The 18,276-nt window shown below is 35.9% G+C and overlaps 1 protein-coding gene across 1 annotated transcript in view; it reads right to left on the bottom strand.

Annotated features, from left to right (window-relative positions):
• Window positions 1-18,276, bottom strand: part of LOC120527536 (protein WWC2-like) — a 293,278-nt gene that overhangs the window by 36,386 nt on the left and 238,616 nt on the right. Inside the window, exons 9-11 of the mRNA XM_039751046.1 lie at window positions 13,049-13,291; window positions 7,360-7,449; window positions 4,357-4,967 (exon numbers count right to left, since the gene is read on the bottom strand). Of these exons, the coding sequence (XP_039606980.1) occupies window positions 4,357-4,967; window positions 7,360-7,449; window positions 13,049-13,291 (944 nt within the window). The remainder of the gene's footprint in view (window positions 1-4,356; window positions 4,968-7,359; window positions 7,450-13,048; window positions 13,292-18,276) is intronic.

Here is an 18,276-nt window from a genome sequence, read left to right on the forward strand (position 1 = left end):
CCGCACTCGCGGCTTAAAGGGGGTTATGGTTTCCGGAAGCTTTGTGATGCGGGCAGTCCTCGCTTAAGCGCACAGGTGAGAGTCGTCCGCATCTGTAATTATTGCGGGAGTTGCTAATCGCCACACCTGATCCACGACCCGTAATATATAATGGAAGCTTTGGGGGCGGAGCTTAATAGGGAAGACCTGCGTGAAACACTTGAGAGGATCGAAGGGATAACAAAGGACAGCACAGTTAGTTATGAAAATGAAATCCTTAAAGTGTGGAATTCTCTGCCAAATAATCTTAAGTCAATGAAGGCACTTGAGATTGCTTTCCTTACTTTGTTTGGAACATCTTATGCTTGTGCGCAGCTGTTTTCAGCTTTGAATTAAATCAAATCTGACACCAGAAACTTACAAAGTATAAGCCAAGGTTAGACAAATTATCAGCATGCATGCAACAGCAAAAGGCACATTAATTGTTCAAAAGCATACCGAATGCAAACTTTAACCTTTCAACAAAAAGTTGTTTGTATCATTGAAAGCTCTGTTATTATGTTTTTCTTTTAAGACAAAAGATATTAATGTATGAGTTGCTTTTCTAAACTAAAAGCTCAGTAGATAGACAGACAGACAGAGCATCAGTATTGGCAGTTCAGTCCAATTTATCATCCAGCTGCACTCCCAGGTATTTATAGGTCTGTACCCTCTGCACACACTCACCTCTGATGATCACGGGGTCCATGAGGGGCCTGGGCCTCCTAAAATCCACCACCAGCTCCTTGGTTATGCTGGTGTTCAGTTTTAGGTGGTATTCAGGTTAAATTGCCATGTTGGCACTTTGCGATAAATAAGTGGGTTTTGGATTGCAGTTTGGGCACTTGGTTTCTAAATGGTTCGCCATCACTGGTCTAGTGTATTGCTTTCAGCAGATAAAAACATATTTATACATTTATTTTTTGCCCACTGAGTCCCAGTATCTGTAGCTAAATTTAGGTAGCACACAATCAATTTTGTGCATGAACAAAAACAACATACAAACTAGTATGCCATTTAGTAGCTATCTACCAACAGACAGACAGACAGACAGACAGACAGACAGACAGACAGATACATACATACATACATACATACATAGAGGAAATTGCAGTGTTAAAACATGAGAAACACAAACTAAACAAAATACTGTACCCTCAAAATGAAACGGTATCATAAATAAAATATCTTGATGATCTAACCAATAAGGGGATAGAGAGTATTTTTTAGGAATTAATCTACCATTGTTTGTACACCAGGTACTTTCATGTTCACATTACACACTTTTACGTTCGCACCAGATACTATCCCATATGTGCAGCACAGAACTATAACATTTAACAGGTATTGTATAAGTTTAAAGGAAGTAAATATGACAAAGTAAATGTGCTATATGCTGTTTTTAAATAAAGATTATATAACTGTCCTTGCCAGTAATATGTATAATCATAAAACCGAAAGGAGGTGTCTTCTCTCTTTCATTACCACTAACATGATAATGTGTCAGATTAGGTAATAATTTCAATAGTGTAGCTACAATTGGACAAAGCAACTATCACCTGCCATTTAATTTAGGAATTGCACTTGTCAAAAATATGATAATAAAAACTGTAGCAACAGGGTTTAACTCTCTTTTGTGCCCTTTCAATATCACAGTTCATTCTGCGCAGTGTAGTGGATGACCCAGGGTGCCAGATTTTCCAGTGGATTAAACAAGGTTATTGAGATTTGGCCAGGTAAAATTTGCCTCATTTTAACAATGGCATCTTTTTGTCACAAAATAGATACAATTAAAATAGCCTGATGTGATTTAAATCTTTAGAGTGTTAAATACCACATTCCATTGGTGTAGATAAGCAAGTATGTCAAGTTTGCCAAAAAATGTAATTAGTGTGCCCACCTACTGGTGGGAAAAATTCACATGCAATCAAAATATGGAATATGAATGGCTCTTGTAAGTTATGTGAGTAATAAGCTGACTGCAATGTAATAAGTAGGTGCCAGTAATTATCTAATTAATTTAATTACCCTACACTACTCACAGATCATGCAGTCTGATTTTGGATGTATTTTAGTACTTTTATAATTGTGGAAATATTTAATTTTGTAGAGTGCATATATAGATAACATCAAGTGTTACGCAGTATGTTCTGGTAAATGATGTACTGTATTGGTGCACACACTAATTTATGGTGTTCATTAGATGTGTGCATAATACTATCTGGTGCACACATGGTAGTATTTGTTGCACAAACAATAATATATGGTGCACACATTGTAGTGCACCAAAAAATATACTACGTCCCTTCTGGAGTTCCATAATAGTCTAAATACAATTAACATATTAAAATTGAAGAAAAAAACATAAATTTAGGCAGAGGCATCTAATGGCAGTTGTTAAAAGGATCTTGACTACACCTTGTGTTGAATGTGCTCCCCGAATTGACCAGTATGTCATGTGGAAGGTGTTATTCATTGTTCATGGTAGCTCAGCCTACAACTTTATCTCTTTCCCAACTCCAGATAGTCAGTGTTTGTGCCCAGAACAGATTTAGCCACTATGAATTACCTGTTACAGCTGTTGGCACCATATGTTATTATGCTACTGCCCCGATAGAACAAGACAACACTTGCAAACAGTGACTGAGAGAATATATACAGATATACTTCATCAAAACAAAAGGACCTAACCAATCTTAGAAAATTCAGGTGAATGTGCCATTTTCTCTAAAAAGCTTCAGTGTATGTAGGCCAGTCAATGTATCTGTCTAGGCATACCCCCAGGATACCTGCATACCTAGACCAACTCAGCTCCAACTTCCTAAAAAAGACTGGAGCTTTGCTATTCCTCAAATATATCACCATCTCTTTGGTTGATGTTGAAGATGGTTCAGCATGCACCAGTTCACAAAATCATTCACTAGGCCTCTGTGTTCCTTTTCTTAAAAGGACTTGTGGAGAAAGCTAATTTCAGCCTACATACAATGGATGATAGGTGGCACTCCACATAACATTGCAACCTCACTTTTTAATACCTGACTGAAACACCTTACATGTAGTATTTAGATGTTCACTCTGAATTGTGTGGGTTTCCTATTATAGTCCAAAGATGTGCTATAAGTTTGACTGACAAATGCATGGAGAGTATACCTTACATTGGATTAAAATTCTTAATAATTCTGCTATGATAGGCTCCAGTGCCTACTGTACTAAATAAAGCAGATTCAAAAAGCAGTTGGATGGATGGATGAATGGATGGATGGATGGATACTTCTTAGAATATAAATGTACAAGTAAAGAACTTAAAATACATGAAATGCTTGTCTAGGCATTTTTTACATGACACATAAAATGCTAGCTCACCTCTTAAGAGACTGAAGGCCCAAGTTATAGGCAAAGATGCCTACAAAATAAATAATTGCTTGCTGTCTGTTTGTTAAAATGCCACTATAAAGACCTGATTCTGGGGAGTGAGGAAAATATTTCATTTAATGCTTTTGAGCTCCACTATGATAAAATATTTTCATCATGGCTAGCCTGCTAGCTTTTTAAAATGTTTGTTAGATGTACATATCATATGGCAATAACAATAAACAGCTAATTCTAAAAGAAAGGTACGTTAATTATAATCAATGTTTCAATTTTATAGCTAAAAAAGTGGAGCTATTTTACTAACAGCAGGAGATTTGCATGACAAGCAATATAAATTGCAAATTTCCTCACTGACTAGGGTGGTCCAACTCTATTAATATTTATTTTTTAAAGTGACAGCAACATTCACAATATATACATAAACCTGGAGAAGAAAATATACATTTTCATTTCCTGGACAGTTCTGGGAAAAAGCATGCACGTGATTGCTGTCTTCCATTTTTTCATTGTTGAACTATGGCTCTTACCTCTTCCACTATAAAAGCTATTTCTTGGTGAAGTCACTCATTAATCCACTAAGTAAATGCACTTAATTCATTTTCAGGATCATAAACATGCACATACATTCACTCATACTGGGCCAATTTAGAGTTTCCAATTAGCCTAACACTCTCAACTTTGGGATGTGGGAGAACCTGCAGAACAAAAGCAGTCACCAAAAGAAAGTGCAAATGCCATACAAACAGTAACTACGCCACGATTCAAACCAATTTTGTTGAATAGTGGAGACAATTTTACTGCCGTTCCAAAATAACATCTTGAAACAAGTCCTCCTCTTTAAATGCTTAAAAAGGGCATACATTGACATTTTAGTAATTTTATTAGCAAAAAACTATTCAATTACTAGTAAAAAAAAAAAAAACAAGTTGCGCAGGTGATTACTAGGAATATTGCTTTTTTACATACCCTCCTGAAACGTGGGTGTGGGACCCTCAAGGCATTCTGTAGACTCCTTCTCTATGGGAATAAACTGGCTTACTCCAGGCTCAGAGTTTAATACAATTTGATTCTTATAAAGCCCTAGGCCTTTAAAGTCATCTATAATTTCACAGTCTGCAAAATCCGTGGCTATATCATGTAGAGACGAGTCCTGTGTTGACTGTAAAAAAGAGCCCTCAAGAACCAGAGGAGAACCTGGTGGGGACAAAGAAGATAATGAAGACCTTGAAGAGAGAGAAGTGACTGATTTGGATGGCTCAGTGGATTTGATCATGTGGCCTGAAGCTGGTGAATCAGATGAATCATTATAACGCAAGTTAGTAGGAGACTTCACCACCTCATTCTCATGAATGGTAGTAATGGGACCTGAAGGAATGTAAGCAATCTTCTCCTGCAGCAGGAGTTCCAGTTTGTATTGATAGTCCAAGTCCACACTCGGTTCCTGCTGGCTGTAGTAGAGATCAGTGGAGCTTAGGGAATTTAAAGAGCCCCTGCTGGATGTGTTGAGAGAACCTCTGCTGGATGCCAGCGATCCCAGGCTGCTTCCAGAAGACACTGAGAGCGTGCTTGCTGAAAGACTGTAAAATAAAATAAATAAAAGTAAATTTATAAATTGCACATTTGGAGAATGCCACACTTATTAGCGGCATCCAGCTGGCAGCCAAAAGATAAAACACGTAACCTTAACAGGATTTTTCTGACATTAGAGGTTGGTAGCACTGTAGGCAAAGTAATAAAATATTTTTATTTATATTTAAGTGACTCTATGGGTTTAATGACTGTTAAGAAAGTCACTTACAATTGCATTTTTTAATATAACAGAGGAAGCACACAGAGGGTAAGTGATTTGCTCAGGGTCACACAGCACGTCAGTAGCTGAGCTCAGTAAGACGGGAGCACCTCCTGGTAGGAAGTGCTTTTTCATTAATGACTGTAAAACAGCCTCTCACAGAGACAGTAGTCAAACACCATGATGACTCTAAGGTTGCCACAAGGAGTTTTCTGCTTCTCTGAGGCAGAATCAATGTTATTCTCAGAGAGATGGTATTTGTCTGCATCAACATATCAGTGCCCTGGTGTGATGATGATCTTGAGTACCATCTGGCCGAAAAAACCCCAAAAGGCAATATAAAAATAAAAATAGAAAAAAGCAGCTATAGTGAATACTTTCAAAGATTTTTGCACCTTTGATTTTAGAATCTTACCTGCATACAAATTCTAATATTTAGTAAAGCTTTGTGATAAAAGAAAGGAGGCAAACCACTCCACTGATGGCACATTATGATGGAAACAGAACTGCACGAGATATGTATGACTTCTGCATCTTTTTGTTTTGTTTGTGAAAGAATTAAGCCGAGAAAATTGCTTGGAGGTTCACTTCTTGGTGCATCTAAAATGATATTTTCTTTATAGAGATATTTTGAGATGGGTTTACCATCACATTTCAGTGCAAACACTGGTTGCCTTCACCTACTAGAAACACTTCTGTTTGAACAGAGGATGTAGGGGATTTTTATTAGCAGATTCCCACAGTAAATATTCTATTATACTTCTTGGTACTGCTGAGCCAGCCTGCAGTAATGCGGTCCATGCTGATATTTATACAATGTTTCAAATTAAGCACTACAACAATACCAAACTACTACCTTAGAGGGCAGAGATGCTGTTTATGTGATTGCAAAATCAAAAATATAACGAAACTACAAGGCAGCTTGCGTTCACTTTAAAAAAGAGACTTTTGCATGTGGTATATAGTACACATGATCACAAAAATTACAAATTTGGATGAATCTAAATAACAATTTAAAAAAAAAAAAAATGCTGATGCAAAGATTGTGATTTTTAACGATGATTATTTAGGTCCATCCTCACAGTAAATATAAATTTGCCCCTTGCAAATGTGAATGTGGGATTCTGAATAAATGGATACTGAAGTGGAATGGCACATTGTCATGGGTTGGTTTCTGCTTTGTATCCAGTGCTGCTTGGGTAGGCTCCAACCCCATCTACCCTGCATTGTATTAATATGAAAATGAAAAAAAGTTATTTTAAAGGTATGATTACATCTTTTTTTCTTAGGTAATATTACATAAAAACTTCACCACCACATGGTCCATGTTATACTGCCTGGCTCTATCCTCGTGCTCTTTTTCACAAAATGTACTAGCAAAATATCATATAAAGTCTTATTAAAATTTTATAAGCAGTGACACACTTGTTCCTTATCCAATAATAAACCATTATTCTTCTGTCCTCTTGTCAAACGCACAAACTGTTTGCTAAATGAGTTGGGAAATAGGCCTGCATAACATAAAGTAGTAGGGTAAGCATGAAACCAGATGACACCATTTTGCTCTTAATTATTAAAGGCATAATCCTATCACAACTGACATTTTACAAAGTAGTCCAGATAAAATTCAGAGATTTGTTAGATGTTTGTTTTTTTCCTCAATGTAGATGTTTGTTAGATGTAAGAGTATTTGAAGAAAAAATGCAAGTATTGCTGTTTGCTGAATTCTTTTAAAATTTTAAGCAATTTTATTCAGTAAAGAAAAACAGAGAAGAAATGCTACCTTTGAAAGTTGATCTGTATTTACTTCCCTAAAAGCAGTTTTAAGAGTGGAAACAATCTCTGTTCTGTCACCAGCATTTCAGGATGCACTAAAGGTAATATTAACAGAAAATTTGATTCAAGCTGTTATCAAGACAGAGGGCACAACTAGCTCATCGAATTTACATTTTCTGCAGTTTACATTAAGCCATATATCACATACTTTCAGCCTTCATCTGTTCCATTGCCATTTAGCAACCATTCATCTGTGTTGTTTTTTTCTCTTTTCTTTTTAGATCTTTTATGCATACAAAATTACTTTAATCCCCTATTGAATATGAGGGAAAAAACTTGTTCTTTTAGATTAAACCATCAAAAAATCCTCCCTGCTGGTTTTCAAATCAGTTTGAAGCTCTCACCTTTTAAGCTGGGAATGGATGAGTGTTGCAAGTCTAGTGGACTCTTCCAACTTCTGTACTAGCTCTCGTCTCTTTTCTTGTACTTTCAACCTAAATGAAAGGAGAAAAAAGAAGAAAATCTATAAAGTAGGTAAAAGAAAGGAGATCTTTCATTTTCAATTTACATAATCCTCAATATTTTCCTTACAGGAGACCACAGGAGATTCGAGAATTTTGAAACTGGCAGATATTCTTAAGTTCAAAGAATCAGGTGTTTTCAAGTGTCATGTATGCCAGTCGTTTATGTGTTTAAAAGAGGTGCTACGGATGCAAGCATTTCTTGCATCAGTTTAATGTTCAATGACAGAAGGAAATAAAAAAAGTGCAAAACCTTGCGGCTAAAAGAAACTAAAACAGAAGCATCACAGAAATGAAGATGGGTGACCTTTGATTATTTCAAAAGTATCTCGTACTGTAAATGGTCAAACTTTGACAGCTCATACTGTTACATGGGTCTTAAATACTGCATTTTCAGAATCCAGAGCATTGTAATGAACTACAGAAACTTCGGTCATTGAATAAACATCATAAAGATAGCAAACCAGCTCCCTCCAAAAAAGCATTCATCTTGTTAGGTGACACCATGGTGTAATGATTGGCCCCTTTGAATTCTACACCTAGTCTTGTTCATGTGACGTTTGCACATTCTCTTCATGCCTGTTTAGGTTTTCCTCTGGGTATTCCAGTTTTCCTCCCACATTCCCAGAGGAGTGTGTGCTAGGTTAGTTGAAGATTCCAAACAGTCCAAGTGTAACAGTGGCTGTACGCATGAGTGGTCCCTTCAAATAAACAGTAGCCCTAATATCCCTTGAATTAGATTAAAATAATACTCCACACAAAAATATACATAAATAAACACTAAAAGTTCAAGAAAAGCAAGTGTAAAATGTAAAAAGTATGCCTGGTAATTGTACATATCCAAGGTGCAACTCACTGGTGTAGCTTCACAAACTGCATCTGAAGATACTGGAAGTACTGTAGTTGTGATTGAATGATCAACAAATGAGAGAAGAGGCATGTCTTCAATTCAAAATGCATTTCTCTCTCATGCATGACAGCCTTTATTAGAAGTGGTTTATTTAACAATATAAGACTGGATACCTGACTTTTGGGTTCTGTGACGTAGTAATCTGAGATTTTTTCATGAGCCTTTTGATATTGTTTACTGTTATTCAAGCTTCTTTGCCATTGAAGCCCATTGCATCACAAATTTTGTGACCTTTGTTTTCCATTTAAACATTAGATTAAACGTTTTTTTCCTGTCATTGCTACAAACAACACAAATTAATTAACAGATGAATAAATATTGGATGAAATATGCCTTTAAGTGGGTTTGCAAACATTATGGTATTCATCTTGCTGAAAATGTGCCTACAGCTCATGTTTAATAATACAGGCATCAAGCGTTTAAATTATATAAATCTTAATTTAAAATTAAGATGTTCACAGTGCTGGAATGTCTGTCCCTGTACACTTCAAGTTGTAAACTTAGATCTTCTAATAGTGGTCTGCTTACTATTCTAAGAGTTAAATCTAAAAGAAATAGTGAGGCATCCTTTTACTGTTATGCACCAAAAATCTGGAATACTTTACCAACAACAGTTATACCAGGCAACCTTTTAAAAAAACTCCCAAAAAAACACTTTTTAATTTTGAATTTTTCACAGCTACATTTTAGTCATATGTCTATTAGACTATACCTGCATAGGATTATCATATTCTTTAGCCATTTTCAATCTTTATTATAATCCCAACTTTTCTCTCCTTTCTTTCCACCACCTGACCGAAGCACTGTGAAGCCACCTGTGATGCTCAAATGAAGGAGGGTCCCGCAGCAGTCAACGAGACCTACTGCCACAAATCCTCTGGGACAGTGTATGGAAACAATTAGGAATGACTTAAGAACATTTATGTTAGGTAGAATGCCTAGTGGGAATTGTGAAGTTTTCTGGCTTTAGAACCAATGCAGATTGTTTTTTTTCCTCTAGTTTAAATAGAGTTTTTTTGTGTTATTTTTGTTTCTTTTTTTCTGTTCTCTTGGCCATTTGATCTTATCATCGTACTCATCTTTAGAGACTTAGAATTCAATATTACATATAAGGGCTCTACTTTTCTACTAATTATATATCTATGTTATTTAAGCCCATATTGATTTTTTTATTACTTTTATTCATTATGTAAGCTCATATTGATTTACTTTTTATTACTTTTATTCATTGTTATTCTTGCTTAATTTAACTTGTTTTTCTTTTCTTGTAAAACTACCTCTTTAACATTTTCTAAAGCACTTTGAGCTACATTCAGTGTATGAAAATGTGCTATTGTAATAAATGTTGTTGTTGTAGTATTACAGGATTTCAGCAAGGTGGCACAGCAGTTAGCATGGTGCCGCAACGCTCCAGAATTCTAAGGAATAGCCAGTGTGTGAGTGGACTATCCATTTGAGTTCTTGCAGGATACTCTGGTTTTCTTTCTTTGTCCTAAAGATGCACAAGTCAGTGACCTTTGACGGAACCTTTGACTTTTCTGGTCACTCTTCCATTGCTACATACATGTTTGCATACTTTTACCAACAGGGTCCACTGCAAGTTGAAACAAACTCAACGGCTTTCAATGAACAATAAGAAAATAATGTTATAAACAGCATTACTTTTCTACAGTACTTAATAAACATGTATAGTTTTAAAAAATTAATAAAAAAAACTAGGACTGGGAATCAATTAAAAAACTAATCACATAAATGCATGTAATTAATTGGAATTAATTGCATCTAACATTACCACATAATTACAAAATTAATACATAAATCAAGAAGTAAATACACAATGAATCACAAAATTAATGTACAATCAATACAAAGGAATAAAAAAAAACTAATTGCATAGTTTAAACTTAAACAATGTTCTTAAACCTGAACTTTTAATAAAATACTACTTAAGCAAATACAACCTGAATTTGAAATGCTTCCTAAAAGGCAAGTTGAAAAGATGGCAACAAGAAAACAAGGCCAATGTATTAATTCTCAAACTGGCATAGCATATGAGACACAGACATGTCAAAGTAAAAAATGATCAAAACGACTGTTGACTTTGAATGCACTGCTAAAGAATGATGTACTTGAATGAATAAGCATTTCTTAGATAGGCATACATTAAAACTTGTGTTAAAACTCCACAAATACTGTCCTCAATTGTTCATCACTATCATTGACTTGACAATTATACTCTACACAAGTGATTTTCAACTGGTGCACCATGGAAATAACAGTGTAGTACCCCTTGGTCGAGACCTGAGAGAGACACACTCCTCAGGGTGTCGAGATGGGATGGTGGATGGGACTACCTGGAGAAGCCGACAAAAAGCAGCTCTATGATTGCCATTTTGCAGACACAGAACTTAGAGAGCACTTGCCTGGGTGTGTGTTTGCCAGCGATTCTTGTAGAGTCGAGAGACACTGGACATATGAGCTGCCTTTGACCCCGGGTCAATGGAGTGAGGCAGAGAGAGGATCAACTGTATAAGTGGACAAAGGGACGAAGCAGCTGGAAAATGCGTCCAAAGTGCTCACTAAGTGCTATGTCTGCAAACAGCAATCGCTGAGCTGCTTTCTTTGCTGCCCCCTGTCTAGCCACTTCAGATAGTTTGGCACGTCTAAGAGATTTAATGCATTTTGGGTGGTAGAATCGTGGTGTCCCTTGGGATTTTTTGGGTTACAAAAAGTGTGCTACCACAAAAAAAGCCTGGAAAACACTGCTGTACCTACACATTTGCCCCTGGTACACCAGAAAATATCTCTGTTGCTGCTATCTTGCTTAATAATTGACACCATGCATTACTTGGATGGTTATGTTGTGCTCTTTGCATAAATTAGCGAAGATACTGCAAACTGGAATAATGGGTAGGGATAATCATTACACTTCTCTTTTGTACAATTTTACCATTATATTAGGGCAGTCAGCACTGTCAGTACCTGGCAGACCGGCGAGTTAAACACAGAGGTACTAGAGCAGGAGCTTGGAATTATAATTTAAAGAAATTTTCAATTTTTCATTTTCAGTAAGAACTTTAAACATGTGGATACTTTCAATTTCATTGGCCTTGTATTTGTATGGAATGCAAATAATTATTTTTATAATAACATATAAAATAAATAAAAACTATTTAATAAAAAATAAAAGTACGCCTATCAAATTCACATTTTAAGTAAAAGAAAACAGAACCATCTGAATAAAACTAAAAAATGCACTCCTTTACAATGGTCCTTTCAGAAAATGTTTTGTTACGTTGCTCCAAAATCCATGTTACTTTAATTGAACATTCATTTGCATGCTGCTGGGCTGTAAATGAATTAGAGGACTCTATTGGATCTGTCATAGTGGGCACTCAATTCGGTTATTTTACGTGCACTCATTTCTGTCTGCTACGGATATCTTTGGGCAAACGATCCATGTTTTCTCTCACAGTGGTGCTTCATATTGCTACTTTTTACTAAAGCCAGAATTTCGAAATACATGAGACAAACTGGTTTTGAACTACCCACAGGAAGAATGAACATACTGTAGATTCGTTAATTTATTCATCTTTGAAAGTTCAGTTTTCTGCATCTATTTTCCTTTTTTTTTTGGAACAAGCCATGCTCCATGTTGCTGCTTTGTTTCTGTAGCTCTTTCCACGGCATCCACACGTTCTACTTATACTTTGTAACAGTAGACGCACACATCTCAAGAAGGAAAAAAAATTGCTGCATGAATGTTATCACTCATTCTCATTCATTTATCAGAAATGCATCACGGTCTAGATAGTGGTGTCACTCAGCCTGGGTCCACCATTTATTGACGCCTGTACTAGAAACTTACTTTGGTTTTAGTGCCAATCAAAGATAACTTATTCAGCCCTTATTTGATATTACACTGATTTGATCTTCTTGCTGAAACATGAAATGAAAGGAAAAAAAAATCTTTTCTATGGCATTGCACCAGGACTGCAATAAACCCCCACTCCCAATCTCTTTTCCTCCAACTCCCCTGCAGCTATGTCAGTATGTATAAATGAAGAAAATGAACACCAAGGCTATGTATTGACATATGGCATATCACTACGAAACATGTAATATGAAATTTTAAACATTTAAATGAAAATTTTATTTTGTAAAATTTTTAAAGGTAATATATAAATATGGTACTGTATGGTATGTGTATGTAATTTTTTTTGTATTATTGTTTCGTAATGTTAAAAAAAAAAAAAAAACTACATGAAAATGCTGCTGTGACCAAAGCAAAGTGTTTGGCTTATGGTCCGCCCTGGATTTGACAATATTTGTTAACGTGCTAAACAGGACACATTCATCACAAAAACTGACACGTTAACTTTCCCACTTTCCCACAAATCAAGTTAAAAAGTCTTCTGTTATAGTCTAAAGTACTAGCCAACGATTTTCCAAGAACTTTAAGATCTAACGAGTTTCAAAAACACGTTTTTGTAAAATTTCATCTCAATGTATGCTAAAATTGCCAAGCAACATTTTTGTCAGTGTACTGTAATTCATCCTATAGTTTGTATATCCAGATGAGCAAACAAATTTGAAAAACTGGTAAAACATACAGTAAATAATAAGCACTTTTACAACAAATGGAAGAAAACAAAAGCTGACCTCTCTGCTACAGCGTGGCAGGGCATGGTTTTAACAGATAGAAGGTCCTCCTCCAACCGGCGACGCTCAGCCTCCAGATGCTCTAGCTCATCCTGTGTTCGTCTTCGTGGAGTTACAAACTGCAGTTCTTTCAGGAACTCTTCTTTCTCATTGATAAGTAGCAATTTCTCCTTTTCCACATCTATAGCACCAGGGCAAGCCTCACTCTCCAGCTTTGATAATTCAATCTTCAGGTTGGCCATACTATACATAAATAGAAGCCAATGACAAACATTTTACCAATGGGGATTGAGAACAAACAGGTCAAATCATTATGAAATTGTAGTTAGTTTGTTATAATTTTCTCAGCATCATAAATCACATTGTTAAGCAAACTTTTGTAGGAAACATAATAAAAAACTAAACTTAAAATATGTTGTCACTTTCAATTTACTAGCAGGTTGCCAGATTACTGAGGGATCAAGCAGCCCCAAGGGTTCTTCAAAAATAAAACAAAACCACAAGCATTCACCTAGGAGACTTTTACATCCTCCTCTTGTCTTTACTTGTGAATTGTGTGAGTACAACAACATCTGTGCATCTATCACAACATAATTAACAATTTTGTCAGTTTTGATAGATGGTGGTATAATGTATCTATATATACTTCACAGGCACTGATTTTTAAAAAAGTAGCAATAAATAGTGATTGGAACACAAAGGCTTGTTTTACTGCAGGTATTAGTGCAGGTATTCACCTGTCTTGAAATGTTAAAAGTACGGTTTCTCTTGCTTGCTCATATTACTAGTGATGAGTAAACAAAGCACAAGACACAAGACATAGCTACTTCCTGTCCTACCTTCTAGTTAGCAAAATACTTATAGGGAGAGGCTCACTTATTACACACAAGCAGTGCTTAATCTAAAATGAATCTAAATGATGACGTGGCAGAGCCCATAGCAACTGCCTGGAGGCTCCAACAACGAAAATGAAGTGCTGCACAAAGGTCAAATACAAGTCAATACACAAAGACATTACCTTTACAATACTAACACACTGGCAGAAAATCATATTTGCCATTTACATTTTCATGCACATATTTGCATTATTTGTGTTGTATGTTTAAATGTGTTTCCAAGATTCAACTGACTTGTTAGCTTACGGGTAAAATGTCTTTTTCAAAATCCATACTGCTCAACCAGTGGTAAACTAACCTTAGCCCTAACCCACTACTTATAGTCAAGGTAGGCAAAGCATTTTTTAACTCTAATTATGTATTTTTCCCCTTGAAAACAAAATCTATTCTAAAACCTCCTGCCCCAATAAATGCCATTGTTAAACCACAAAAGGAAATACAAAAAACAACAGCAATCTGTGCCTATCTTCTCAATGCAAAAAGGATTCATAAACAGCACAGGTGCCAGGAATAATGTCCACCTGTCCTGGGCCTGACCAGTCAGTAGAGAACCAAGTATACTAAACCGAAATTGATCAGACAGATGTGATGTGTTGCATGTTTCTATTTATTGAGCTTCAAATGTCTTCTGATTGATGGTTTGATGAAAAGGTGGAGTAAAGGCAGGGACATGTGAACTGGGCCCAGTAAGGCCCTAGAATGGTTGGAGTGGGACATGTACTGACAATGATTATATACGTACACAATGAAGAAAGCAGTAATCCCCATTGCTAATGTGGTTGCTTGAGAAGCTCTCTAGTTTTGAGCTTCTGAGCTAGCAAGAAGAAGCCAGGGCAGAATTTATAATGTTCCTGCAAAACAGTGGAGACCAGGAAACCCTGCATTTGTCACAAATGTCTGACCTTTCCACCAGAATGATAATAAGGATATGAAAGACTTGATCTAGTAAAAATGACTCTGGAGATGTGGCCTCTTCGAGGGCAGACTCAGAGATACAGATCAATGACCACTAGAAGGATTTCTGGTCTGGTATTAGTATTACAAAAGCAAGGCGACTCTGATCCTAAAAGTTAATCCAGAAACAGGTCTAAAATGACTTGAACCCAAACATTCACTGAATCTATGGATCTATGGTTGATAGGACACAGTTCCGGGTACGTAAAAAGAATTCAAGACAGGGAAATAGAGAGAGAAATGTGAGAGGAGTTTGGAATTGCTTGTGGTACTTGGGGTAGGAAAGTGGGCAAGCCAACCTTCTTAATAAACAGGTTTGAAGACCTTGCAATTTCATTGTTTTACTGTTTATTTAGGTCTCTATAGGACTGTGACTGTATCAGACTTTGTAGTTATAAATGATCATGAACCTTCCAGAGGTTTATTTTCTTCTGGTATGCTGCTGACTGGAGTTTTTGTTTTCCTCTCCTTTGTACACAAGGGCCAGATAATGTTAATAGAAAAACATTGTTGAATTCCATTTACTGTATACGAATCCATTTCATTGTGCTTTGCTTTCGTTTTTGTTTAACCAAATCTGAATCTTTATGTGTTTGCATTATGTAATTAGTGGTAATAGCATTTTACCTGTGAACTTGTTACAGTGCTCTAAACCTGCAATCTGTGAAGAGTGCTATATAAAAATAAACTGAATTAAATTTGGTATTTATGGTCACAGCAGGCCAGAGCTTATCTTGGCAGCAGTGGGGAACACCTGTGAACAAAGTACCAGTCCATGGCAGGGCCCATTCACAGCCAAACATTAGCAAGGGTCAATTAAGAATCACCAATTAATACAAAGCTATAAATCTTTAGTAATGTAAGAAGAAAACCATTATATCTGGAGAAAAACACATGCAGACATGGTGCAAGACTCCACATGGATGGCAACCGAGTATGGAATTTAAATCCAACATGCTGGATCTTTGAAGTGACAATGTTACACACAGTGTTTGCTATTTAATGTTCTTGTCTATTTATTTGTATATTAGGTTAATACATTAACTTTTTTAATGTCTCACTGCTATTGTGGGTGAGAGGTTTCTATAATACTGCTTCCTTTTTGTGGCTGTGAACATATATGATCGTTTTATTTAATTAGCAGAATTTTTGTAATTTACAGATTATATCTTGGGTAGGTTTTGTGCTTGACATTGCTGTGTTTCATAGTACATGCGACTGAAAAAGCTTGTTAAATTTTTCTGAATAGCAGGAAATGGGGATTAACTTTGCAAAGTGCAGAAGTTTATCATTTATTAGTTTAGCCTTAATAAAGGGCAATTTGAAAAAAGTATGACTTGAGGCAATATTTTCTCCTTTTGCACACACTGCAAACTTACTATCCACAGAACCACATTAACTGTATCAAATGTTGTTGTCCGTCTGACTGCTGTATTTTAATTTATTTTTTTTTTAAACCTTAGTGCTCGATTAAGATGTAGAAACCTGGGCGCTAACACAGAAGTCAGCAAAAGTCTTGGTATGGTAGCATAGGCAGTTTGCTTGTGTTAAAAGTGCACTGTTCGCATTTTTGTTTTAACTGCCAAGTCAAGGAATATCATCCTCAAAAAGAATGTCAGTTTTAGCCAAATGAGGACAAGTGATCATTTGGAAATGATGAACTGCTTTGAAAAGAAATCCATCCAAAGGCCACAAAAACATAAATAATGGAATGCTCCTAAATGAACATCAAGAAAACTGAAAGCTTTCAAAATTTGTTCCAACTTTCCACAATTTCAGGGATTATTATACAACTCTTCCAGAGATAATTATAATTTCTAGTGCTTATACACAGCCAAAAATCACTTTTATCTATTGTACAGATTTTGAAAACCAAATTGGTTTGCAGTACTGCATGCACAGTATATAAATATATACATTAAATTTGTTCTCTCTCTCTCTCTCTCTCTCTCTCTCTCTCTCTCTCTCTCTCTCTCTCTCTCTCTCTCTCTCTCTCTCTCTCTCTCTCTCTCTCTCTCTCTCTCTCTCTCTCTCTCTATATATATATATATATATATATACAAATAATTATAGATGATCATTCAGGAACAGAAAATCTTTTCTTGACTTAATTTATTTAGATTCAAAAATCATGAAAAGTGGAGCTTTCAAAGAGATGTGTACATATATTCTATAAATTTCTTCTTATGCCACATGAATCATACTGTTGTTATACACTACACACCTTCATAATTATCACAGCCCTAGAAGGCAGATATGTACTAACTTCTTGTCTGTGTGCAAACACTCCTGATGGCTAGGAAATTTTGGCAGAAAATAAATGCTTAGTAAGCTGTGGCTGATGGTTTTTTGTGCCAACCAAATTCTGCTTTTAATTGGAATCGTACCTTAATTAAGCAAGCTGTTTCTATATTTGGTGTGAATCCAGAAATTACAAAACAGGGAATGCTTCATTTTTTTGTAATGTAGCAAGCACTTGACCATGTTAAAGGGGTGCAATTTAGTGTTTTTAAACCTGTTTTTAACATTTTTATCATCATTTTGATTTTCATTTGGTCTTTCCAGAAGTTCTGATTACAGTATATCCTAATGAACATGCTAGAGGATATGTCACTGAAGTAGCTGTAGCCTTTTGTCATTCTGAATCATTTGCCTTGATGTCTCTCAGGTTGAAGTTAATTGTCATTATTAGGATTCAATTATGGGAGCAAACGCAACAGAAGAAAGATGAATTAATAATAAAGCAACAAAAGAGAGTTAAACACTCAAAGATAAATGCATATATATAAATATTCATATATATACTATATATATATAAGAAAATGTAAATGTATGTATGTATATATGTATATATATATATATATATATATATAGTGACATGTGAGTTCCTGTTTTGCACCCCAAAATATGAGGCTGAGGCCTGTACTTTTAGTAAAACCAGCTTTATTAATCTTGAAAACAGGAACAGCACGGTTATTTATTGTAGCGGGATCTACCACTCTCCTTTACACAAACACAGCAATCAGGTAGGGTCGTGGCCAAGTAATACTGTTCCCTGCATTTATAATGTTCCTTGCATCACCCATCGACGACAGGCACTTATAGGGTGAATGCGATTGGCTTAGATTTGCTTTTGCTGAAGCCGCTACAGCGCTGGGGGCCTGCAGTTGCCCTGCCAGCTGATAGGCTGTCTTACAAAGACGCAGTGATCGTGGTTCGGGACACTCGTCGGCGTGTCATCCCATTGGGGGAGTCCCAAAAGAGTTTAGAAACCTTACAATATATTTAAACGTAAATGTAGATATACAGTATATATGTGTATATATATATATATATATATACAGTATATACAGTATATATATATATATAGATATATGT

This window comes from Polypterus senegalus, chromosome 4 (assembly GCF_016835505.1).
Source record: "Polypterus senegalus isolate Bchr_013 chromosome 4, ASM1683550v1, whole genome shotgun sequence".
Classification (NCBI taxonomy): Eukaryota; Metazoa; Chordata; class Cladistia; order Polypteriformes; family Polypteridae; genus Polypterus; species Polypterus senegalus.